At 45.4% G+C, this 27,133-nt stretch overlaps 1 protein-coding gene across 2 annotated transcripts in view; it reads left to right on the forward strand.

Annotated features, from left to right (window-relative positions):
• LOC138510562 (cytospin-A-like) overlaps positions 1-27,133 on the forward strand; it is a 1,126,527-nt gene that overhangs the window by 116,234 nt on the left and 983,160 nt on the right. For both annotated transcript variants that reach the window (XM_069626319.1, XM_069626320.1), the window contains exon 2: positions 25,093-25,250. In XM_069626319.1, the coding sequence (XP_069482420.1) occupies positions 25,093-25,250 (158 nt within the window). The remainder of the gene's footprint in view (positions 1-25,092; positions 25,251-27,133) is intronic.

Consider the following 27,133-nt stretch of genomic DNA (forward strand, 5'->3'; position numbering starts at 1 on the left):
TCCAAATGCAGTAAAGAAAAAGCTGCTTCAACTAGATTGGATTGAAACTTCAGAAAAAAGATCAAACCATAAATGTATGAACAAATTGCCTGCTGAAGCTAAAAGTTTTAATACCATCCCCAAATACATGGTCATCTGGCCATGTAAACGTCTGAGAAAGTTGTATTTGAAATTCAGATTAAATCTATATGAAACTAAGGAAATCCTGAAACAAAGACGAATGATTCAATCAGGAAATTTAAACTGCAGATTCTGTAACTACAAAGGGGAAAATTGAAAACATCTGGTCCTCTTTTGTCTGGGTTTAAAAAATGTAAGAACATTTTACTTAGGGAAAGAGATGGAGAAATGTTTGACATACAGTGCTGAGGACTGGTGGTGGCAAATGCACAACAGCGAATGCAAAAATTTGACAGTAGCACTCACAAGGTTTTTAGAACAGCTACAAAAGACGATGGAGATAGAGACATGTACAAGCAATGATGTGTAAATACTCATCTAGACTAGTTCAGTCCTGTACTTCAACAAAAATATTCATTCTTTTACTTGATGTGTTTCTGTACTTATTATTTGAGGTATATATTTCAAAGGTTTATATAAACTGTATGAAACTAAATTAAAAATACATTAAAAAAGACCATTTTGTAGTTTGGGGTTATTCTGTGTAGTCATTTTTTAAATATTTGACGGAGAAGGGGGTGCTCCCTTCTCCAAAATACATAGCTATATCTCGGGTGAATTGTCAAAACTGGGTGTTTTTAGAAATTAAACAGCCACCATCTTGTTTTTCACTTGGTCCGAGATACAGCTGCAGCAATATCCGAGGATATCAGGAAATGAAACGCAGGAAAAAAGCCATGTGCCGGTAAAAGGTTAAAAAAATGCAAATGCCATCAGTCTACAGGTGGGGGTAGGGGGTGACTAGAGGGCAGTAAGTGAAATTTGGATTTGGAGGGGGTTTAGGGACTGAGTTTGCAACACAGCGCTTTTCGATAACCTCAGCTATATCTGTGAATAGCCATCTCAAAGCAAACAGCATCACAGAAACAGCTTGTATTGTGGGTAAGGGGGAATAAGAGGGCAGGGGAGATGAGGCCATCTGGGGAGTTGGGGGAGCTGGCACAGATTATGGGTGCACTTGGTAAGGGCCTGAGGGGGCAAGAACGCATTTTTTCAGCTGTTTCTATGATATTTGCGGCTATAGAAAACTACAGATTCCCATGGTTATCTGTGGTTCATACATAAAATGACTACAGATAGCCGAGGTTATCTGTAGGTCTGTAGAACAATTTTAGGATCACTTTAGCAAAAATGATCTTGGCTCCGTGCACACTTTTGAGCATAAAACTATGCAAAAATGAATACTGTGTTTACTTGTGGTTTTACACCAGTTTTAATTATTTAAACAAAGTTTTTTTGGTGGTAACTTATGTACCCCATTCATTTTTTTTTTTATAATTTTTATTTTTGTTCAGAGGGTTACAACAGTACTAAACTGGTTGGCAATTGGCGAAGCGCATCTATCATAACCACATAGATAGACATTAACAGTATAGGTTGTACATTTTCACATTGCACAGCAGTACTATAGTGGCGATGTCGGGTTATCTTCTCCATCAGATATCATATTACACAAATATAGCCTGAAAAGTGCCCATATATCTTTGGGCCGGCATCTCGATGGCAATGTTATAATAAATTGTTCCTCCAGTTCGTTAATCATTGACAAGTATTTCAAGAAGTCCAGCCGCCTTGGAGGATGTATTGATTTCCAACATTTCAGTATATTACGTTTTGCAACCACACATGCCAAGTTAAATAGTCGTCTAGTGGTGGTAGCGGTTTTACCGATATCCCCAAAGAGATATTTCAGTGGTGAAGGTGTGGCAGTTAACGCCGTGATATCTTCCAGGATCTCCGCCACCTCCCCCCAGAATGCGGAGACCGGTGGACAGGCCCAGTACATTTGAAAAGAGTCTGCATCAGGGGCATCGCATTTAGGGCATTTTCCTGTGTGACCTTGTACAAATTTAGCCAACTTAGCTGGGGTATAGTGTAGCTGGTTAAGGACCTTAAACTGAATGAGCCGAAGCCCTGAGTTCATGGATACATGTTTGGTCAGCTGGCAATATCTCAGCCACGTGTCTTCACCTAGTTCCACCCCCAGGTCACGTTCCCAGTTCCCTTTAATATCATTGCTTGACTTGGAATGTGTTTGGACCAGACTGTAGAGCGCAGACAGACTTTTACTATGACCACCCGGTTCCGTCATGGCTGCAATACATTCATGTGTGGCGGGTTCATCTGGGAACGAGGGCCATTTAGCGGCAAAGGCAGCCCTCATTCTATGAAACTGAAATCGCTTAAGGTGATCTCCACCCACCGGACCAATAAAATCATCAAGAGCACAGTATTTTCCTTCCGGAAACATATCGCGCATTCGAAATTGCTTTTGTGGGTCCCAAGCACCATGGAGGGCCCTATCAAACGTGGGGCTTATGCCTGGGAAGTTCCATAGTGGTACTTCTGGATCGTACGGGGTTGTAAGGGCAAGCCTATTATATATCATAGACCATGCGCGTACAGTGGCATTGACAGGGTCGTATTTGCATGACTCTTTTCGTTTAAGATCGAACATGACTGCTCGTAGTTCTATAGGGGAAGCCGCAAATCTTTCCAGGGGGATGTGTGGAGCAGTGTCTTCCGGGTCAAACCAGTGTCTCGCAAAGTGTGCCTGAGATGTTAAGTAATAGAGTTCGAAGTCTGGGGCTGCAATCCCACCCTTTTCAAAAGGTTCTGTCATTTTGGACCATTTCAACCTAGGCGTCTTCCCTCCCCATACAAAAGTGGTGGTTAGAGTGTTGAGTTTATTAAAGAAGGCTCTGCCCGGCCAGATCGGTATATTGCAAAAGAAATATAGGAGTTTGGGTAACACCGTCATCTTAAGTAAGGATATTCGCCCATATAGGGATAAGGGGAGCCTATTCCAGGATTGTAGTTTAGCTGTAAGGGATTGTAAAAGTTCACCGTGATTTTCAGTGTACAGTGTGCTCCAGTCTTTTGAGACCATGATCCCCAAATATCGGATATGTATAGGTGACCATTTAAATCCTTGTGTATTCGACATTTCTCTAGTACTGGGCGTGAGCGGGAACAGTTCCGACTTGGATACGTTGATCTTGTATCCCGAGTATTCAGAGAATGTCTCAACCTCCAACATGATTGGGCTTAGGTTTACTTCCAGGTTCCTGATGTATAATAGGGTATCGTCCGCATATAGGGAGATGATCTGCGGCTTCCCCGTCATGCGAAGGCCTCTACATGCATGGTTTTGTCGGACATATTCAGCCATGGGTTCTATGGTGAGCGCAAACAGGATTGGGGAAAAGGGCCAGCCCTGCCTCGTGCCTCTACCCAGACGAAACAGGGGCGACATGGTTTGATTAGTTAGTATTTTAGCTCCCGGGGAGGTGTACAGTAGCTTAACACAGTTGACAAAGTAGCTTCCCAACCCAAATCTCTCAAGGACCTGAAACAGATAGACCCAGGAGACAGAATCAAACTCCTTCTCGGCGTCAAGGGAAGCCGCCACCGCGTCTGCCGCCGGATCTATATGTGCCATAACTCCGAAGAGTCTGCGCAGATTGAGAGCAGTAGACCTCGTTGGTACAAAGCCCGCCTGGTTGGGATCCACCAGTATGGGCATATAGGGCAGCAGCCTGGTGGCCAGAATTTTGGCGAAAATGTTTGCATCTGTGTTAATAAGCGAAAGGGGTCTATATGACCCCATGTCATGAGGGGGTCTACGAGGTTTAAGCAGAACAGTTATGACTGCCTCACGCATGGTATCTGGTAGTATTCCACATTCCATTGCTTCTTCCCAAACTATCAGTAAGAGAGGGGCGAGTACGTCGTGATATTCTTTGTAGATTTCGGCGCCAAGTCCGTCAGGACCAGGGGCCTTACCAGGGGTTAACGCCTTTATTGCCTCCGTAATTTCATTTAGTGTTATGGGGTTATCCAATAACATGCGCGTATCAGAGGTCAAGGTCGGGAGATCAATAACATGCAAATAACTTGCTATTTCTTTTTTAGTTTTGGTATCTCTATTAGAATATAATGTTTTGTAGAATGCAGCAAACATGTCATTGATTTCTTGTTCACCATTCACAATGTCCCCGCTGGGCGCCTGGATGGCTGTTATAGGGGGGTGACTCTGTTCAGTTTTGAGCGTCTGGGCCAGGAGTTTCCCTGCTTTATTACTTTCCCCGTATCTACCAGCTCGGATCGGGGCAGCCATATACTGTACTTCCCTTGCAGCAAGTTTATTAAAGTCTGCCAATGTTGTGTGGATATCTAGAAGGGCCTCCTTATTGTGCGTGCAGGTGTATTCAAACTCCAGGAGCTCGAGTTTGGCTTCTGTGGCGTCCAGCTCTTGTGTAACTGTTTTAAGTAAACCTGTGGTTTTAGCCATAATTGCACCCCGAACCCAAACCTTAAATGTTTCCCATAGCGTGGCGCGCTGTTTTACCGACCCCTCGTTCAGTTGAACAAATTCCTCTATTTCAATACGCAACGATTCGCAGACATTTGGGTCTCTAAGTAGGGCAGGGGGCATTCTCCAGCATCTGGCCTTGGGGACAGCCTCATCAACCCTCAGAGTAAGTGATACATGGGAGTGGTCTGAGAGGGTACGGGGATACATTTCACAATGCTGGACCATGTTCACAAGTGTAGAGCTCATTAACCAGTAATCAATTTGAGACTCTGAGTCATGCACTGATGAATAAAATGTGAAGCGCTGCTCTAGGGGGTGTAATTCTCGCCAGATGTCTACTATAGTCATTTGTTGCATTATTTGTCGCATGGCTAATGCGGTCCGGGTTAAGGGTCTGTATGTTGTTGTGGACCTGTCAAGAGATGTGTCAAGGATTGTATTGAAATCTCCCCCCAGACCACCGCGCTGTCTCCAGCTTCAATCAATATATTATATATGGCATTATAGAATTCAGGGTCGTCAATATTGGGGCCGTACGTGTTAACCAAGACCATATTTCGCCCTGCCAACCATCCCCATACCAACACATATCTTCCCTGTTGATCGATCTTAACATCATGAGTGCGGAAGTTCAGTTTCGGGTGTATTAGGGTGAGGACTCCTCTAGATTGGGAGGAGTATTCGGTATAATATCTCATAGGGCCCCACCTAGACAGGAAATTGGAGCAGACCTGCCCTAGTGCGTGCGCCTCCTGCAACAGTATAATTTGGTGGCTATGTCTGGTAACATATGCTGCGATTTTTCTAGATTTAATTGGGTTGTTCAAGCCTCGTATGTTCCATGAAAGGAGTTTAATACTTACACCCTTGTCACTCAGTACCATAGTACAATGTCAATGTCAATGAGTGAAATAGTTTGCCCGTGCCACAAACCATAACTGTCGTGCCTGCTGTAACCTGACTCTGCATTTTAAAACATTTGCCAACTGTGGCAACAACTTGTGCCCTCCTCCAAACCCCACCCTCACCATCAACCCCAACCCGATGATGTATCCCTTCCCCCATAACCTGTGGGATGTTCCTGAGGGTAGCTGGTCGCAGTCCCCAGGCCTCCATCAGTAGAGGCTCACGATCCCAACTTTTCCAACACAATAACAACTGGGGCCGTTATACCCAAGAGGGTCAGCCACATAGCTTGAACAGGATGTTTCCATAGTCTCGATTCAGTCTGCTGAGTCCGGGATGTCATCCCCCCGCCGCGGGGGCCTATTTCGGTCTCGTGGATAATCTTCCGGATGCATGGGGATGGACGACTCAATATACGAAATGGCATCCGCCGGGTTCTCGAAGAAATGCGATCTGCCTCCATGTTGGATCCGCAATTTTGCCGGGAAGATGAGGGCATACGGGATACGGCGCAATCTCAAGAGCTTTTTGGCCTGTTCGTAGGATCTGCGCTGCATCTGGACGCTTGTCGAAAAATCAGGATATATGTGGACTTTGTTGCCTTCGTAATGCAGAGAGCCCTTTTCCCTGGACAGCCTGAGCACCGTGTCTCTGTCTCTATAATTGAGGAGACGGACAATGATCATGCGCGGTGGTGCCCCAGGCTTGGGCGGTGGCGCAGGTGTACGGTGAGCCCTCTCAACCAGAAAGTGGTCGGAGAAGGATTCCGTTCCAAGAAGGGTTTTCAACAGGGCCTCTACCTGTCTCTCCATCGGGCCCTTGCAGAAGGATTCTGGAACGCCGACAACACGGATATTGTTTCTCCTGGATCTAGATTCAAGGTCCTCGCATTTTGCTTGAGTGTTGCGTAGTTCACCTTTAAGCTGTGCTATGTCACGCCCATGCTGTGTTATCACATCCTCGTTAGTACTGATTCTGCTTTCGGCCTCTGTAATGCGAGAGTTTTCCTTGTCCACTCTAGCCTTGAGGGAGCTGATGTTCGAAACAATATCATCTAGCTTGACATTCACAGCTAGGAAGCCGTTCTGCACCATGGTCATAAGACGGTCTTCTCTGGCGTCCTGCCCCGTCTCAGCTAGTGTGTGATTTTCCATGGTTGTGGCTGCCGGTGTCCCCTGTGGTTGGGAGCTGGCAAAGGAGTCCCGCGGGCCAGTTTTTTTCCCTCCTGCGCTTTGCTTGTCGTATCGGCCCATGTGCCGCCTTTGCAGAACAAGGCCCGATGACGTGGGCCAGGTCAGATTCACACGATATAGTATAGTATCGTTCGTGCAGTTGGTTCTGTTATAGTATATGATGAGTGCCGGTATATCGACTCATAAAACCCAAAGAAGTCGTTGCTGCATGGGTTCTGAACTAGCATGCGGTAATGTTCCCTTGTATCCTGCCTGATAATGTAGGCTGAAGGTGAATCCCAGGTGAATCCCAGGCAGGGGTTATGACCGTTATAGGAACTGCCAACCAAAGTATCTTGGTGGGTCTGGGGCTGAGCCCGAGCCGGGGCGCGGCAGCGGCGCCTCTGATCGTACCTGTTCTTATATATGGAGGACACCACCACTCACGTCAGCTGCAAGCCTCTCAACGACCCATCAACGCATTGCTGGTAGTGTGTCGGGTTCCCTCTAGCGCTCATCCATGACAATCAATGTCCAGCCACTTGTGGCGCAGTTAGGGAGCCAAGTTGCCGCGGATCATATACTTCTCCCGATAATGCAGGTCTGCTAAAGTATCAGTGGAGATGTACAGGCCTCCTCCCAGCAACAAAACAAAGCAAGGGGCAGCACCCACAAGTTAACAGCACGGAGGTTTTGCCGGTATAATATAGCGCAAGGTCCCCTCTACGGATGTATCGTGCTCTCCCAGAAGGATATTAACGCTGTATATACGCTCCGATGTAGCTGGGTCCGTGTACTTTCAAGCCCCTCACCTGCTTTCGCAGCGCCAGTCAGAACAGAGCTAGCCGGGGCCTCGCGCGGGAGACCCAGCAGTTGTTCGGGAGGTGGGCAGTAGCGGCAGCCAATCTTCGTCTTGCAGGGGTCTCGGCACCAACACACACGGTCTGCCCGCAGGCTGTGTACCAAGGAAGTGCCGCCGGGAGCAGCCGCCAGGATCAGCGCCCCTCCCCCACACGGCCCTCTGGCGTCCGCAGAGCCTCGGTCTGGCGTGTGACTCCTCCGGTTCTCAGGGGCGGCTTGTAGTCAGCCGAGCGGGCCGCCCCGCGAAACGAAGCTCCGAACTCAGCCATGCCTCCGTGGTTTCGCACAGGATTTGCACACAACGTGCAGTAGGGGTGCCAGCATCAGCAGACGTAGTCATATCCTATCTTCACGGCCCCAAACAGGATTAATTTATGTTAAGGATGTCCTCGGGATCGGAGCACTCCGATCAGGTGGCCATTTTAGTTGCGCGCCACAGCGCCCCCCCAACCCCATTCATTTTCTAATTTCTTCAATGTTCAAAACATACATTATTGCATACTTTAAGCATTATTTCATGCTTGACAGTAGAACAAAGTAAAGGATACTTGAAACATTTCCATATAAATCACAATTCAAACAACAAAGTGTAACTTTTTCTTCCTCCGTGAGAACATTTCCTATTGTTTTAAGAGAAACTTTAGTCCATATATCAAACTTGTAACTGGCTAGCAAGCCAATAGTCCTTTTGTTTGAGGGTTTCTCTAATGCACTACGCGTTTCTGGCTCAGAATGCCCTTCATCAGGTGCGGATCAGTACCTTGTTTCAATGATTTTAGATTTTGAAAGTTAAAAATAACATATTTCTGTTCAGTTCCTTAGTCATTGTTTGTTCAGCAAATATTATCATCATAATTACTCTTGTCATTTTTTATCAGTATACATTTTGAACCTCAAATACCTTTAATTCTGAAGATTTTATCTTCTTAAAAACATCATAAACGTGTCAGTGTTGCTTTTTTGCAATTGAATCTGGCTCTACGATTGTTCTTCCTTAAAGCACCGGAGGATGTTTTGGTCTGTGAAAAATTTTTCGTTTTTTTTAGGATGTCTGTGACTTTATTGTGTGTGGGTTTTGTGCTGGGAACAGTCGCTAGATAATAGCGCTGTGTCCCACTCACAAAACCCTAGTTAACTGATTCTGGAATATATTGCATTTTACTGTGTCCATGCGGTTAGTGCTGCTCACCTCTGTCTAGTCATCTCCTGGGGTAGATTGGCTTCCTTTCACCAATCTGTCCGTCGTCCTTGCCTTCAGTCTGATGATGTTTTTCTCACTCCTTATTGCATTCTTCCTTTCGTGGCAGCTCCTGGCAGCGGAGGATGGATTCTTCGTATCGCCCGGGTTTGCAAAATCGCGTTCCCGTGGTTTTGTTGGTTGTGATGGCAACCGTGTTCTAATTAGTCCTTTCTCTCTTTACATGTAGAGACAAATGGTTATTTCTATGGATTTTGTTGCGCGCCATCTTGTATAATCTGCTGATGACAAGTTACTGTTTTGAATGGCACTGATTCTTACTCCTAGTGCGTTTCTGTAACTGACTCATGATATTTGTCAAGTTGTTTATGAAATTGTCCACTTCATTCATCTGCTGATGTGTTTACGGAATTTCGAAAACCAACTATTTCGAGTGGCGCTCATTATTCAATTGACTTGTACTTGCTTGTGGTCTGTATTAGCCGTACATGCTATTATTAAATGGACTCCATCTTAAAGCGCTCACGCTGTACTTAGTGAAGTGTGCATTTCAACAGTCATAAGCCGTATTGCAGTAATTTTGTTCAAACTTCTTTATATGTTAGAAAAAACAACTTAGGTCCCAACCAGCGTTCATACCGTTTGGCTGCATGGAATTCCATTTTTCAATCCAGTATGTTTCTTTCTGTAGCAGCATCTTGTTAAGGTTTCCCCCTCTCCTTGGTACTTTTATTTGTTCAAAAATAATATACCTTATTTGGGCAATGTTGTGTCTCTCTTTTTTGAAGTGTTGAGTTACTGGAGATTTGATGGCGCCTGTTCTTATGTTGGACTTATGTTCTGACCATCTTGTTTTCACTTTCCTTGTTGTCATTCCCACATAATATAGACCGCAGGGGCATCTTATGCCATATATTACATTCTTGGAGGCGCATGTAGACGAGTGATGGAGATTTATTTTGTACCCTTTGTGAGGATGAGTGATGGTGCTGCCTGTAATTAGGTTATTGCATTTATTGCAATTATGACACAGTGTTGTTCTTTTCCAGTTTTCCTGAGTCTGTCTTTCAGCAGAGAAATCTGCCTTGACCAAATGTTCTCTGATTGATTTACTTTTATTGTATGCAAAAAGTGGGGGTTCTGGAAAGAGTCTTTTCATCACAGGATCAAGTGTGAGAGTTGCTATTGTCATCAGTCCTTGAAAGTATTGCTCTTAGAGACCTACATTTTGCCTTTTGCTGAATTGCATTCTGGTATTTGTAGTCTTCCAGTCAAGATGGGGGGAGTAATGCCACAATTGTAAACTTTTTGCCTGACATAGTTCTATAAGGATTTATATATTTGAGTGACAATATGGAATGTGTACTTTTTAAGTTAAAGATGATTACTGTTGAAAGCCAGACATGGGGGTGAGGAGGGGAAAAGATGAGAATGCAAGTAAGTCATGAGTATTTTACCACTATGTGGCAAGAGAGCTTGTAATCCTGGACAATGGTGCAGTTATTCTCCCCTGATTGTGGCTGCTTTTGAGGGCACAAGTAAAAAGGACACGTGAATGAAGAGCGTAACTTTTTTTCAGAGGGCAGCCGCAACGCCTTGGATTCTTTTGAGGTTGGGAAGTTTGCTCAAGTATTGGGCTAACAGCGCTTTACTCAGGTTGTCATGTTCCCAGTTCAGACACTTTCAGATGCTTTCCCACAAGACCACAAACACTGGTCTCTTATTGAGATTTTGTTTACTATGGAATATTTCATGATAGATTGCTGGTTTAAAAGGTGAGCACCTTTTATACTTTGCCAGCATATTTATTTGAACATTTCTTCTCTCAGGTTATTTTTCTTCTGTCCAATGCTATTTTATCTTGCGCTCTTTCTTATAAGGGGAAGGTCAACTGAACTACATTTGAATATTTCACTTTCCTATATATGTTCACTTACTTTGCATATATTCATGGGTGCCAGCTTTTGATTTTGTTATGGGGCAAAAGTACCTGGGCATAAATTATTCTTGCTTCTGGTAATTTTCTCCCTTTTCCGTGGAGCTTAAATGCAGTTGGTTGGGGTCGTGAGATGTATCACAACAGTCACCAAGAGACCAGCCATAAAACAAGGTGCTTGTAGTAGGCTGCTTAACCAAAGTGTGTGATCCTCAGTAAATAATGTAATCTCACTGCACATTGCCTAAAGTAAATTGAGTTCTGATCACCTGCATCTTTTATACATAAGAATACCACTGTCAAAACAGGTCAAAATCAGTCTGTGATTGATTAACGTCTTTAAGCGATGGGTGCAAGTGTTTTAAAAAGGACAGTGGACACGGCCAAAGGCTGTTCCCACTGGCTGTCCGTGCCCATTGTGGTCTGGTAGTATTCTCAAATGGACAGTGGGCATGGTCGAAGGCCATAGCTAATCGTCTGGTAGTGTTCTAAAAAGGACAGTTCTCAAAGCCTGCCATCTTCTATAAATAACAATACCGCTGTCAAAACACGTAGAAATCAGTCTGTGATGGATGAACATCTTTGAGCGATGGGTGCAAGTGTTTTAAAATGGACAGTGAGCACCACAATAGAACCAATGTATTCCATCCCTCAATATCTTTTTTCACCATCTCCCATAGTGGTAGGTAGTTTGCTATGTGTAAATGGCTAAAAGGATCTGTTATGTTCATCCCCAGGTATTTAATCAAGTCACTTGTACAACTAAAAGGGACATTCAAAATAAAGTTCAGTGTTTGAGCAGGCACCTCCCCCATAAGGCACAACATAGAATTTCAATAGTCGACTTTGAAGCCTGAGTGCTTATCATATCCTGCCAATTGTTGGATTATGAGCGGCAATGTTGTAGTGAGGCCCTGAATAAACAGCTGTAGATCATCTGCAAACAGAGCCAATTTGTATCATATTCTCCTGACCTGCATACCCCTTATCCCTGCAGTATCTCTTATTAACGTTGCAAGGGGTACCATTACCAAGTTATAAAGGAAAGGAGAGAGGGGTAACCCTGATAGGTTCCCCTACACATGGTGATAGATTGCAATTGTACTCTGTTCACAGAATTTCGATGGGGATGTGGTTATATATACTAGATTATGCCAGGTGAGCCAATTAGGGCCAAAGCCATATTCAACTCAGACCCTTTGTAGGAAGACCCAATCAACCCTATTGAAGGCCTGCTCTGTATCTATCGCCACTAGAAACTAGTAAATTGTATTCTCCTTTGGTAGGGCCATTATGTTGAGGTCCTTCCACAGTTTGTCTGCACCCTGTAGGATAACTCTCCACCAACCAGACCAAGAAAATACAACCTGCTAGGGAAGAAAGCTAGGCGCAAAAGCTTTATTTTGTATACAAAAGGAATGGGCGACAGGGTATTATAGATCCACTGCAATAGAGCTCTCTCTCATCTTCAAGATGATGCGTGTCTTATAAAGGTACATCTCGTCATTCATGACATACTCGATATACAGTGTTCATCCCCCATCCTCATTGGCTGCCGCCTATTTACATGCTAATGATTACATATAGCCCTTTTCCCAAAGGTCGCATTGTTTTTTCCTCCATCTTCACCACACATGCGTAACAACCTCTTCCATCTTGAGATGCTCCAAAGCAATTGGTTAGACTCGAATGGTACCACCCGATCATTACTCCTGCCCACGTGATATGCACCTGGTCATTAACATGAACTTGGCAGGTAACTACGAGGTCAGCCTGGTGCTTACAAACAAAGAAACTCTTTTCTCATTCCAGACACGCAGGCGCTCCCATCATGCTTCTCCACTGGATGGAGATCACCCTTGGTTCTCCTTGCAACAAATAACGGACCTTGTTGTTCACTGCTCCCCCCTGTATCAGCTACCCCTCCCCAGAGGTAGGCGTGGTGTCTCACTGATCCATCCAATTCATGAAGGATTTAAGAGTCTCATTCCTAGGCATCTGCTAGTTCAAATAGAATGACCATTCAATTAGCCGCTTGCATTCCTGCCTGATTGTTGAAAGACCTAACCATATACATTTATATGCAGGTTTACATGCATGTTCCTTTGTCACTCCTGGGAATTGGAATGTAATAATCAAAGAGGGGTGGTTCTGTGTCTCCATCACGGCCTACAAGGATTTAGGCCTACTTGTTAATGCAGCATTGGTTCATGGCATAACAATTGCATACATGAAATGTATTCTACCTAACACTATTTTCCACCTATATACCTATTTCTCTCCTCCATTTGCCTATGAAACATCTTGAATCTCTGGTCCGTCCCCTAATCACTACTTTTTTTGAGGAATCTTCTTTTTATCACTCCCCGGCCTGTTTTTTGTCCAGGTTGTGGGACCAAGAGTGTTTTGGCCTCGTTCATGGATGACCTGGTGTGGACCCATGATTGGAGCGGCGTCAGTGCTCTGATTTTGTTGGACCTTTCTACCGCCTTTGACACCATTGATCATGGAGTCCTGCAAGGCTGCCTGGCCGGGGCCGGAGGTCTTGGGCACTGTCCTGGCCTGTTCCTTTTCTTTTCTCTATGACCGTCGCAAAATTCTCTCCCTTCCTTCTTTCTTTTCAACGGCTACAGTTCTCACATGTGGTGTCCCTCAAGGCTTCGCCATCTCCCTGGTCATGTCAACATCTACGTTTAATCTCTGACCAAACTGATATTCCCCCACAGCTTCCTCTGCTACTCTTATGCTGACAACAATTAAATCTTGGTCAGCCTGGACTTTTCCCCTCCTGAGTCAGAGGCCAGATTCTGTGCCTGTCGTCTGGAGGCTGTGGGGGGAATGGATGCATAACAACTGGTGGAACAGTGACAAGGCCTTTGGGTGGCCGATTTTTGGCCGGCCTCTTTGGGCCCTTTTCCCCTGCCAGTTTCCACGGTTAACTAACTTAGGGGTAAAACTCACTTAGTCCTTGTCCATGGAGCCACAGGTGAGCACAATCTGTCAGCAGGCCACTTTCAGCTTAACTACTTCAATAGGTTATTCCTTATTTTCCTGAACATGTCCATGCCTCAGTTATCTCTGCCTTGGTCACATCCTTGCTGGACTACTATAACTCTCTCTACTTAGGTCAGCACACCTATGTTCTTCATCGCCTGCAAGTTCTTCAGAACTCTGCAGCCCGACTGGCAACCTCTACTGATATGATATGATATGATATGGCATTTGTAACGCGCCTATACACAAGTGTTTCAGTGTTTCATGGCCTCACTCCCCGCTGATGTCACATTTCCCCTTTTCTTCATAAACCCCACTGGCTGCCAGTGACCAAACGCATTCATTTCAAGGTGTTCTGCCTGGTTCATCTGGCGTTTTATGGCTAGGGAGTGGAATACCTTGTGGCCAAATTCCAACCTCATACCCCAAGCTGAGCCCTGCGGTCAGCTAATGCTTGTTTACTGACTGTCCTGTCAGCCAAGTATAGCCGCATTGGCGGCTGCTCTTTCTCAGTGGCAGTGGAACCCCCTTCCACTGTCCCTCACAGCAACGTCCGCTCACCTGGTATTTAGCAAAGCTCTGAAAATGTTTCTTTTTTAGATGATTCTTCTTTCTCCCTTTCTTTTTCTCTGTCTGCTTCATCCTTAGGGACCCATGCCCTACCCACAAGATGTTAACTGCCCCCATCCCGTGCTTATTTCTCTGGGGTGCATGTAAGGTATATACAATCCCTATCACCCGCTAAGTCCACCCAGTGCTCAGTATAGTTTTCTGGATCTGGTGTGGGTGAAGTTAATGTCACTGGGGGGTGGATAGTTTGTTCAATCCTAACCATGCGTTTGATCCTGCCCATCTTTTGTACCTGGGTGAGCCATTCCTGCCCCAGTGGTAACCATCATCATTGCGCTGTTAAGATTAGTCTTGGCACAACATCACGAGCAGGAGCACCACAATTAGAACTAATATCTTCACCAGTTCCCCAAGCCGGGATGGCACCCATGAAAACAATGTATCAAACCAATCTTTGGCCTGCACACCTGCTTCACCTTCCATGCCAATATTGAGCTTGTGTAGGGCTCCTATGATGTGCATCTGGGACTCATTCTCTGCGTCAGTTGAGGGTATGTGCTTGCAACAGGATAACCCTTTTTTCTTTCACATGCCCCCTTTCATCACCGTCAGAAGGTATAGCACATACCGGTTTGGAAGTTTCCTCAACCGGATCACCCTCAGCTCACTCTTGATAGCGTTCAGGCCTTGCTCGGTATCATTTGCCAACTGGAACACTTCCCACCAAACAATCTGCAACCACTTTGCGTTTGCTGCGGCCTGGATCCCTGGTGTAAAAAGAGATGCAAAGAATGCCTCCATCTTGGTGTACAACCGGTATTTGTCTGGGATCACATTAAGCCGTTTGGACGAATCTTCCTACAGATAATTCACTCTCTTCCTCCTCAACTACACCGATCGCTTCTTCCTCATTTTGGGGGGTTGGATGGAGGCTGGGATAGATTGCAGTAACCCAGGCCTGGAGGCTAATGTCAAGTGTGCTTCAGGCACCACCAGAATAGCAGAATGCAATGTTGTTAACGCACACGTGCCTCGCCAGGAAGACAGAATATGCAGATATGCTTGTTGACCGCATACCCAGTACATGTCCATCTGTGCCGCTGTTCCTTTTGCAAGGTCTGGAATGAACATTGTCTTATTGCACTTAGTGTTAGTGCCTACTGGAACCGTACCATGCCCTCGAAAGCAAAACTGATATTAATCTGCTCGTTGGATATTTACTGTAGTTTCATGTGCTTTGATCCATGTCACTTTATATATGTATCCAGTCCATATCGTGGAACAATTCTTATTGATGTTCCATATAACTTCTTCTCCAAGCCCTGCCATCCCCCCTGTTGCACAGAACACCACCGCCTTCTCCCATCTGTTCGACAGAAACAACACTCCATACAATTTTAACATGGGCCTGGCTTACATTGGCAGGCACTGTCATCTTTGGCACACTTCTCTCCGTCTTTGCCCATTAGTACAATTTGTACCTTATGCCCCTGGAACAGTCTATGAACCCGACACAGTGTCATGACTCTGGGTGGGGCCACCCTGCAGGTATATTCCCTGTTATCACTTAGGGTAGGTTGCTGCAATCCCACACTCTTGGTACACTCAGGCACAAAACATCTAGTATGAGGGCAAGGACAAGTTGAGCCCAGGCCAGGCACTCCTGGTACTTGTTGCAGGCACAGGCTTCTGAGGGAATTCACTGCTTGGGACTTCCTGGTGCTATTAAGATGGCCGGGCAGTGAGCCGTAGGAATCAGCAGAAGAGGCTATCTAGTTGCTGGAAGGGTTGCTGGGATTGGCTTGCTATATGAGCCACGCCCAGACCCTTCTCGGTGCTTCGCGCTGAACTTACCTTTGGCATGTGCCCCAGCATCAGCCACGTTGAACTTACCTTTGGCGTCAGCTGACTACAAGCATCCCCATTGGCCAGACCTTTGCTGCAAACTGCTGCTTACTGATAAGGCAGGCACACACTCATGCACTCATAGTTCCAGGAGCAATAGCAGGCCGCTGTTATTGCCCAGGTTCTCGTGAAGTAACGCAGACCAATGGGGGCACACAAGACCAGCGCAGACCATCGTGGACAGAATATTACGGCCAATGCAGCCCACTGGACTTACCATGTGGAGTACAACAAGGGGGCCCACACCTCTCTGCCCCCTACCTTATTGGTAATTGCTTTGTAAAAGGAACTGATTGAATTGCCCCAGAGAAGCTCTGCATATCCATGACTGCGCCTGATAAAGGGAATCCTCCTTCACTGATACATGATTTAGTTGCACCTGTATCCACCATGAAAATGAATGGTTTGTTACCTATGTCCACGCCCACCAAGAGTTCCTCTTCTGGGTCGGCGATGACCGATAGGACTGGGCACGCCAAGTTTCTATGTAGGCTGTCCTAATCTGGATATGTGGTAGTCCCTGGAAAAACAAATGGGTTGTCTTGAACCACTGTGGCTCCCTGGTAATGTGTCACCGTGCCATTTGGCACACCATTACTGTTTGGTATCTGAGGACCCTGCTGCTACCCTTGATGCACTGCATGCAGTGCATGTTACTGGAACCTGGAGCTGAGAACTGCGGAAATGATGGCAGGGAGCAGGTGGGGCAACAGGCAATGTTGCACCATGAGAAACTGCTGGGGTGGCGGCCCATATGACTGCAGGTATGGGGCCGGACCACCCTGGGGATAAGGACACATCTGCGACTGGGTGTACGCAAATGATTGTCTTCTTCTAAACTCTCTTGAAATATGACCCCGTTGCCCCACGTCCAACACTGACCTGCTCCTCATCCCCAAGGCCCCATTCCTCTGAAACCTCCTCGTCTCCCTCGGGGCCTTGAAAACACCCCTCTACCACGCTGAAATCCCCCCAGAAACCCTCCTTGATACTGAGGTTGATAGCCATATGCCCAATAATGTTCACCTCCCCACACAGATGACACTCGCATGTTGTCCTGAACCGCCGATCCCTCTGTCTGCACTGCCACTACTGCCCCCTTCAACACAACCTTAGCTAACATCTTATGAACCAGTTTCGCTTCCTCTGCTTGCGCTCGCTCTCCTCCTCCCTTTTTCTTGTCTTTCAACCGTTTACAGTGATGTATAATAATAGACTGAATTTCCACCCAGACTTTTGCCTCAACCCCCACTATCTTGTTGAGAGCTTTCTGTACTTCCGAAGGAAGTACCCTTTTTACAACAAAACAAAAGAATGGAATCACACGATCCCAAGAATCTCCTGTTTCTGTCCTCCACATATCTTGTATATTCAATATATACTGGGCAGGATCCTCATCATCTCACATCGTCCTCTGTATGATCGACTGGAGATCTGGCGTGTCCACATATGTGCACCGTAGCGCTGTCCACACTTGGGGCCTACTGTCATTGAAATGTGCCACATCGTGACTGCCGTTACACAACTTCACACCCAGGCCCAGCTTTAACCCATCTGTTGTCAGCCTGATCTTTCAGTATCGATACAGAGTTTTTAAATCCCATACAGCCAAAGTGGTAGCAGCTATTTGCTTCTCAAAAGCATATATCTACTTGCCCGCTCCAGCGGTGAGGGATGGGAGTGCCTTTATAAGATTGTTTTTTCCAGATGAGCCGATGTTATATAATGCACTCTGCCGGGTCCCTTGTATAATAATGGAAACTGTGCTCCTATAGTCTTCCCCACTTTCTTTTTTCCTGGCACCAACCTCTTAGCCACTGCCATACGCCTGTATCTATTTTGCAATTTAGTTCCTCACAAACGTTCTACTTGTGGGGAAATCCAATGTGGCTGCTCCTCCTCTTCCAACTCATCTACAGTATTCCACTCTTCTTCACCCCCTCGCGTACGGTCACATTCGTCATCCAACCATGCCATTGTCCACACTTTCCTCTTGCCTTTGCCTTTCCTCACTTTCCTTCTCTATGTGGACATCTTTAATAGCTGTACTCTCTATCCGAAACAAAATATCCCCTGCTCTCCATTCATCTGTCCCTACAGATGCGCACTGTCCCTCTCTCCTTTGTAATTTGAATCGTGCCAGTTCACCTTCCACCTTCTTTTAAGCATCTACCAGCTCCTGTGGTTTTGTATCAGTTCCATCTATTGCCTTAACCCTCACAGCGGCGGACACCATGGGGTTAGGGAGATGGTGGTATTGGGCCGGCGTGGGTGGCAGGGGAGCTGTAGCAGGTAAGGGAACATACGTGAGGTTTGTATATCCTGACGCAGCATGTGTAGGATAACACCCTAATGGTGGACACTGAACTAACTTGTTGGGGGACGCAGGAGCACTTGCAATAGTGGTAATAGCTGTTATTGGGGCACATGGGGTGACCAAATTGCTCATAGTCTTTAGGATTTTTGTCTCGATACAAAGGAAGGGCCTTGCACATATATTCTAACAGGGTTGCGGGCTCCATCGTAGCCACCCCTATATCACTGTTTTACAATGTTACCACCACCCTCGCCCCACCCAACAATCTATACACCTCCCCCTTTTATACCACACTCCCCTTGTCAACACCCACCCCACCACACAATGCTCACTCCACTTCACACTTCCCTCACACATGCATTCACACACTTACTTCTCACAACCTTGCTATTCCACAACACAATAGGCCCTCCCTTGGCCACTGCTAACCACCACAAAAATCACCAACACAGAAAAATCACCATAATATCTACTTTTCATTCCAACACCCCCTTTACATCGCATGAGGAGATCCCAGGCCAGCCAGGGCCTCTGCCACAACTACTTCCCATTCTCACACCCCACTTATATTGGGCAGAGAGATCCCAGACCCACTAAATATGTGGGGTCTCTATCCGTATCTTTTTTCCTCGGTTACACAGCACTGTCTTCTTCCCTAGTACCATAGGAAAGGGTTCCGTTACACCACAATCCTCTATATAAAAAAACTGCTAATGTATATACAACACCACATGGGTTTCCAACCTATCAATTTCATCCTCTCACACCTCACACACATACACCCTCTTCATCACACACTCAGACACTCACACTCCCTTCTCATACCCTACTTGTTTTTCTCCCAAGAAGGTGCCATTACATCTGCATGCTCAGCCGAAGTCTTCCCTCACGGGGTCCCGTTAATATCCTGCACAATCTGGGGACAGCATCTGCTTCAAAGAGCTGACAGCAACTCTGATAACACGGCTCCTGTAAACCTCTCAAAGGTGCGCACAAAAGGGGACTGGTCACTGCAGGTGGGTGCAACCCCTGCAGATGTGCGGCCACGAATGCAACGTCTTCGCAGGGGAGTCTGTAATCAGGTCCGGGTCACCAATAATGTAAGGTAACTCTCCAATAAACAGACCAAGGAAATACAACCTGCTAGGGAAAAAAGCTAGGTGCACCGTTTTTCGTGAAGAACAAGAGCTGTATTTTGTATAGAAAAGGTAATGGGTGACAGGGTAAAATGAATCCACTGCCATAGAGCTCTCTCGCTTGTCTTCAAGATGATGTATGTCTTATAATGTCTAATGAACTGGATGCCCACAAAGATTTGGCTGGATTCGGATTTGGGAAGACACTGCACTCACAGGTGGTCGAGGTACCCCGAGTATTGAGATTCTGCAGCCTTGGAAAGTTGCAGCAAGTTGGGGTTGAGCCAACTCAAGGCTGCAGAGCTTCACCAGGCACTTTGCGGTCCAGGAGGGTGCTGCTATCATATTCTCTCGTCTTTTGCTTTGGATGTTGTCCTCCAGTGATCGACTCTCCTAGTCACAAAAAGCTCACTTTATGCAAGTTGCCATTCCTTCACAGCACTAGGCTGTCACTCACACAGCAGGGTAGCTGCCGGCCAATAGGAACTGGTTTTACTTAGTCACACCTAGAGACAAAGGACAGGGAAGTGCCGGGACCCTCCCTCACTTCCTGCCTTTCCAGACACACTGTAGCCTGGGCGGACTTCAGGGCTGAAGCCACCAAAGGCAAAACACACAAAGGACTCAAACCTGATGCAAACAGAGTAAAATCCCAGAAGAAACAACAAGAAAAGGCGAAAAAAGAAGACAGGGGCCATTTTGAGAAAATGATCACCCTTGGGTGCAGTACTGCAGTGGAGGTGTCAGCCTGCAGATACATGTCACTAGTAGTAAAAAAGAAACCACTGCCACCAGCCATTCAAGTGAGTTAGTTTAACGAAATGTTACGTGAGGACTGCATTATAGGAGTTACTATGTAACTCCCCAGCACTCCACATAGGGTGGTGTGTGCTGGACCCATAAAATAAAGTTAAGTAGGACAGGGGTCATTTACTATTCTTGCTATTCTATTTGGTGGTACACCCAATACAATATAGTTAAACATTAAGAGAAGTCCAATGGACTTCATTGGCACTGCACAAAGGGTGCTGCCAAATTGCTTCTAGCACTTGACCCAAGAGATCACACCTCTCCAGCTCTCAGAACACTCCACTTGCTCCCAGGTTGACGAAGGGTCACTTTCAAAACCTTATGCATCTCCCACCGAGCAACACATAAAACCGGACCCCAATACCAACAGGTCAAGCTAAAACCCTACCACCGACAGGGCGCACTCTTAGATCAAGCTCTGCCCTCCTCCTAGTGATTCCAAACACACACTCAGTCAGGTTAGGAGGATCATCATTCTCAGCCTTGGCCCCCACTCTCTGGAACTCGCTTCCAACCCACATTCGACTCACCGAAGACTACATGTCTTTCCGCAAACTACTAAAAACGTGTCTCTTTACTTAAAGAATCGACACTTTGAACAAACTGAATAAATAGCCACAATAAACAGAAACCCAAGGTTGCTGAACAAAGAAAATAAAAGAACAAAGGGAGTGGATCAAACAGATAGAAAGACTAAAATGGATATTGTAACTAAAACGGACTGACTGGATGGAACGGATGAAGTGGGTGGAACGGATGAAGTGGGTGGAACGGATGGAACGACTGCTATGTACTGTATCCCCATGTTACCGTATCCATCCTGTCGCTTTATATACGTATGTACGCCCCCTGTCCTGCTCTTGTGCCTGGCCGCAAGCCCTTCACCGATAAACTACCATATCACACTACTACGCTTTCTCTCTCCTATACACCATCATTCAACTAGAACACAGCTATGCTATGACACATTCGGCCTAGCTGTTCTCATACTAACATGACCCCATGAACACCTCATCATCCTAATAAAACACAGCTAGCTGAGCACATTCTGGCTAGCTTAGGCGTCTCCTCAGGCCTAACGCAGCCAGAACTCAGTCTGAGCTTCTGCCTTCCAGACTGAACACATCCAACAGATTCCTCAGCACCACACCTACCGCTAAGAAGCAGCTATCATGCAACAACCACACCAGCTGCACACATATCCGGTGCACCCACGCACCATCCGATACTCTCTCTCTCTACTGACTTGAACTGCGGTTCCCGAGGGCGTTCAACCTACCAGCGCTTTGAGGTCATACCAATGATACATAAGGCGCTATATAAATGCAAAGTAACACAACATAACATAACATAAAGGTACAACTCGCCATTCATGACTTACTCGATATACAGTGTTCATCCCCCACCCTCTATGGCAGCTGCCTATTTATGTGCTAATTATTACATATAGCTCTTTTTACAAAGCAATTGGTTAGACTAGAATGGCACCACCCTATCATTACTCTTGCCAATGTGATATGCACCTGGTTGTCAACATGAACTCGGCAGATAACTTCCAGGTCAGCCTGGTCCTTATGAACAAAGCAACTCGTTTCTCATCCCAAATGCACAGGCGCCCCCACCATTCCTCCCCACTGGATGGGTATCACCCTTGGCTCTCCCTGGCACAAATCACAGACCTTGTTGTGCTCTGCTCCCCCCTGTATCAGCTACCCATGCCCAGAGGTAGGCCTGGGGTCCCACTGATCCATCCAATTTGTGAAGGATTTAAGAGTCTTATTCCTGGGCACCTGGTAGTTCAAATTGAATGACCATTATTCTGGGAGGCGCTGGTGTCCTGAATCTCAGCTTGTGTTTTGGGAGCTCAAGACCTCTGCCCTGTCTCTCATGAGAATGGCATTCATATTGGGCCACAGTCCTTCTTCCATTTAGCTGCTCACATTCCTGCCTAATTGATCAAAGACCTAACCAGATACATTTATGTGTGGGTGTACACGCATGTTCCCTTGCCACACCTGGGAATTGGAATGTAATAATCAAACAAGAAAGGAGTCCTCGTTGTTCTGTGTCTCCAACACAGCCTGCAAGGATTCAGGCCTACTTGTTAATGCAGCATTGGTTCATGTTTTAACTATCACACACATGCAATGTATTCTACCTAACACTACCGCAAAGCAAATGATACATTTTTCCCCCATATACTTTCCAATTCCTGGCAGTTACTTCTATCGGTAAAACTCACCCCTCACCCCACACCTTACGCATTCTCTATGTTTTAATATATTTTTCGCAATGTAAATCGTTAGGAGGGGCGGTAATCTGAACATGCATCCCAAAACCCTCTCCGTGACTTACAAAGCTCTCCTGGTCAGGGTGAACACATTTTGGGGGGGAAGTACTCCAATCGAGAGGCTAGTATTTTATTGTAGATTTTCGTGTCTATGTTCAACAGGAAATTTGGCCTATATAAAGAGCATTGAACTGCATTCTTAAATTCCTTTGGTATCACCACAATAAGGTCCTGTGGAAGGAAAGTGGGAGTGCCCAGGTCATTTTGAAGCTATAATAGAGTTTTGTGAGAAAGGAGGATAAGGGCGCTAGTTATGTCTTGTAGCAGAGAGCTGAAAAGACATCCTTGCCCAGTGCCTTCCCTGGTTTCAGAATTTTTATGGCATTGGTAACCTCTTGCCAAGTTATTGGCTTGTCTAGGTCCATTGCTTCTTTGGACACCAATATTGGGAGATTCATAGCTTGAAAATATTCTGAGAGAGCATTTTCCCCAGCTGCTCTCTCCTCGTGATACAGTTCTTGGCAGAATTCTGCAAAGCAGCAATCAATTTCCTCTGGGGGATCATCTTTACAGACTGTTGCACCGTTAATAGTTTACGCTCTTCAGTTGGATGCCTGCATTCTTATCCTGTTAGCTAATAGGGCACCTACCCTGTCCCCCTTTTCATAATGCATGTGTTTCACTCTGCTAAGTGCTTTGTAAACCGTCTTTATTCTGACATCCCCCCAACTCTTCGTTCTTAGCCTGAATCCCTGTAATCACCTTTTCTTGCTCATTCTCACTTGTCTAAGTTACCACAGATATTAGTTCCTTGTTAGTTTTGCCTCCATATGTCTAGTGGAATTTGCAGCCTCTGCTCCATAGTCCCATCACCAGTAGGGAGAGGGAGGGGGGGCCGGCCCCATGGTGTCTCTCCGCCAAAGTTCCCACGTGTTTGCCTCTCACATACAGTGTTTGGTGGCACGAGGGACTCCTGAACCTCACCATGTTTTCCTTTTAGTCTCCTTTGGGCCAAGGTGGTGGGGGTTGCCCTGGGTCCTCAACTACTTCTCAAGGGGGGGCAGTACCTTTTTGGTAGCAGTAGAGGGACCGCTGGAGTGCAAGCCTCAGGCTGCCATCTTGCCCTAGCCCCATGATGGCCTCCCAAGAACACATTTTTAAAGCAAATCTCACTGCAACTTTTATTTTTCTAAGTAATAATGGAATTGTGTCAGCCGATCGTCACTATTATGAGCTCACCCTAACTGCTCAACCACCGCTATCAGTAGGTGAGCAAGGGAATGCTTGAGGTAGATCCTGGCCCTGTTTGCCTAGATTTGTATGTGATTTCATACCATGAAAACAAGGATAAGTAAAATAATCCTACCATATTGTTAGTCTGGGCAGGACCGCACAATTTGACACTGTATACTGAACATGTGGCACTCCATCAGGGACTGGGAATACAGAGAACCTGCAACATGTAAACACTTAAAGGCTTTCTTACCCACATGTACCCACATTTATCTTAATGCATAAGGTCATAGATATCCAGCACAGGCTGCAAAAACTACTAACAGTCGTGTTTTAGGTGGAGTACTTGAAGGCCCAGAGGTCCTCCAATTCTCCTTCTGGGAGTAATTGTTGCTAATTCCAATTAGGTGTAACATGAGATCATGAGTAAATAGGAACACTGATGCTGAATTCATCTGCCCCTCTGACTGCTGCAATTTCTACATTACTGGGTGAGTGACACGTTTCTATGCTGGAATTTTACTACCACAGGACCCTACTCAAATTCCCACCACTTAAAGACCTCACTCTCGATAATGACATCGTAGGTTCCCTGTGGAGTCAATCCAGAATCTCTCAACAATTATTCCAGGTAGATAGTCCCTCTAAATGCAGTTCCCAATGTTGATCCAATCATTGTTTGGTGTGCATGCGCAAGTGCTTAAAACATGCAAGAATTCCACTGGAGCAAGAACGCTTTGTGCAACACCAGATTATTTCTTTTTGGGGACTGATAGAGCATGATTCTTAAATATTTACACTGGATAAAATCCGAGATGACCATGAGCATCTCTGATGTGCACCTGCTACCTTATGACTTATTCACAAACCTTACTGTAGCAAATCTGAAGATGCCTGGAGCATCCCTTAGATGACCATTCGCATATGAACATTTCCGAGACGCTGCAGGGATCTTCAGAGTAGCTCGAGTTTTAGCTATTTTGTGAATAAAGTACAAGATAGTATTTGTTAATCAGAGATGCTGTGAACATCTCTGATTTGCCCCAGCACACATCTTTGTCACTCAGGCCCATAGAATCCATGTTCTTGTTTTGCTGTAGGCAACACTCTGCGAATTTGAAATTTTAAGGGGCCTCCTGATTAAGAGATCCTTTGTTGTTAGACAGTTGGCTGGGCCATATTTTCTCTTTGGTTGTGGATTTAGGTTTGGGCCCAACTGACAAACAGGGAGAGTAAACCTTACACTGTTCTGTTATTCCCATCCAGGTGCTGCCTCTCAGTGTATGCGTCCTCGGAGGCAGTCAATGACTGCAGCTCCAAAGCCTGGCGGGAAGATCGATACAAAACAAAAAATGAATTTCCTTCAACAGACCATAAAGGCAAAGTCGGCAGAAGTCAGCAAGTTGCTTTCGAAACTAAAAGAAGTGAGTTACATGACTTCATAACACACTGCTACAGTGAGCTCACATGATGGGCTCAGGGAAATGCACTGAGAATGTTTGTGTGATCTTAAGCCATCTAGAAAGAGCTAAAATCCTGGCAGCTTAGCATAAAGGTAGAATGATTGTTTTATATGTTGTGTCTCCTGCCAAGGTGATCTACATTGGTGGTACAGACAGTAGGATTCAACAGTCCAGTGAGTTAATGCACCCTACTAACATGTGTGTGTTTCTTGCAATCACATGAATGAGTCCTGACAGGCCCCACTCAGCCTTACATACTTTCAAGCCCAATACATTAAGAACCACTGAGCCGAGCAACAAGAAAACCTGTAATTGGCAAAACCTCTCTAGGAAACTCTACATACCAGCAGAGGTTCACTGCTGCTTTGGTGGCTGGGGGTAGCTGGCGGGGGGTGCTATATTAGTCCCGATTATTGTACTGTGCATTGTTCTTACAATCTGCTATCTTTTTAAAAAAAATGTTTTATTTATCGTGCCATAGCCAACATTTGACTTTAACCACTTACAAGGAAATACATACAAAAGAGTAAAACTAAAATCTTACAAACAATATGCACACTCCAATTCCTAAATTATTAACTTAAAAAACAACAGCGCCCACTCTAACATCTGAAAAACAGAAACAGAAGAAAAGAAAAAAGAGGCAGCAAAAGACAACATATTTCTGAGACAATAAAACTCTTTAGTCTCATCGAGACTACATTTTGCAGAAATTACCCCATTAGACACAACACCAGAAGAACAAAGTAGAAGAAACTAGTTCATCCCACGATAGCTCCAATTAGCCTTCACTTCATTCTCTCCTCTTTTGAGCTCATTCATTGATCAGATTAAGTTCCCTCAGAGCTCTAACAAGTTCCATGGAGAGGGCAGACTCATGACATGAGGATAATCTCCCCCAGAATACATTGGTATTTAACCATGAGGCATGATGGACAAACCTACCAATTCTTCTTGTCCTCATACTCCAAGTACCTGGACAATTTGATAATAAGTGCTTAGATGTCTGATTATCGCTGTTATCACATTTATCAGAACTCAGAAGTATTTTCCCTTCACTATCTCTAGAGTCGGGAGTAGATTTAAACAGAATCTTAGAATGGCTAATCCCAGATGCAGATCCGGTGACTTTTTTAGGTAGGTAGGGAGCATTGACAGTCGCTTATCAATAACTGTGAAAAAGGCAGATCTCTTTGCCACCCTCATGCTATCTATGGCATCTATCCAATCACGCTGCTTCATCTTTTCGTTGACCTTATCCGGATTCTCAAGGAGGAGATCAGCATCACAACCTGCTTTCCCTAATCTTTCTGAGCATCTTTGCTGGAATTTTGACAAAAAACCATTTTACCCACTTGCAACTCTTGCGCTACTTCCTCAAATAGAGAATTCTTGGGAGGATCTAAAATGGATCTATATAAAGTCATCCATTTCCATTGCAACCAAGATCTAAGTGAGGCATGGCCTAATTCCTACCGAAAGGAGACTACGGGGAAAGAATCTGTTAACCCCAATGTGCGTTTCCACAGCCTGGCTTCAATTGTGTCCCATTCAATATCCATGGCTAAACAATTATAGTCCAAACCAAAAAGCACTATCGGAACAACCTTGCCTATATAGAATCTCACTAGAGGGAGTATGGAAAATTTACAGAATTGAGTTTTCATTTATTTCATTTGCGCTCCCAACTTTACTATTTTTAGTTCAATTGATCGCCACAGGTTGTATTTTGTTGGAAAAGAGCTGATTCTGGCTCCCAAATAGGTTAATTCCGAAACTAACTCAATGGGTAATTGGTCCAAATTCCAGACATAGTGCTTCACTTTCCTCCTAGGTTGTTTAAA

Source organism: Ambystoma mexicanum, chromosome 6p (genome assembly GCF_040938575.1).
Source record: "Ambystoma mexicanum isolate Mex_15411 chromosome 6p, UKY_AmexF1_1, whole genome shotgun sequence".
In the NCBI taxonomy this organism is placed as follows: Eukaryota; Metazoa; Chordata; class Amphibia; order Caudata; family Ambystomatidae; genus Ambystoma; species Ambystoma mexicanum.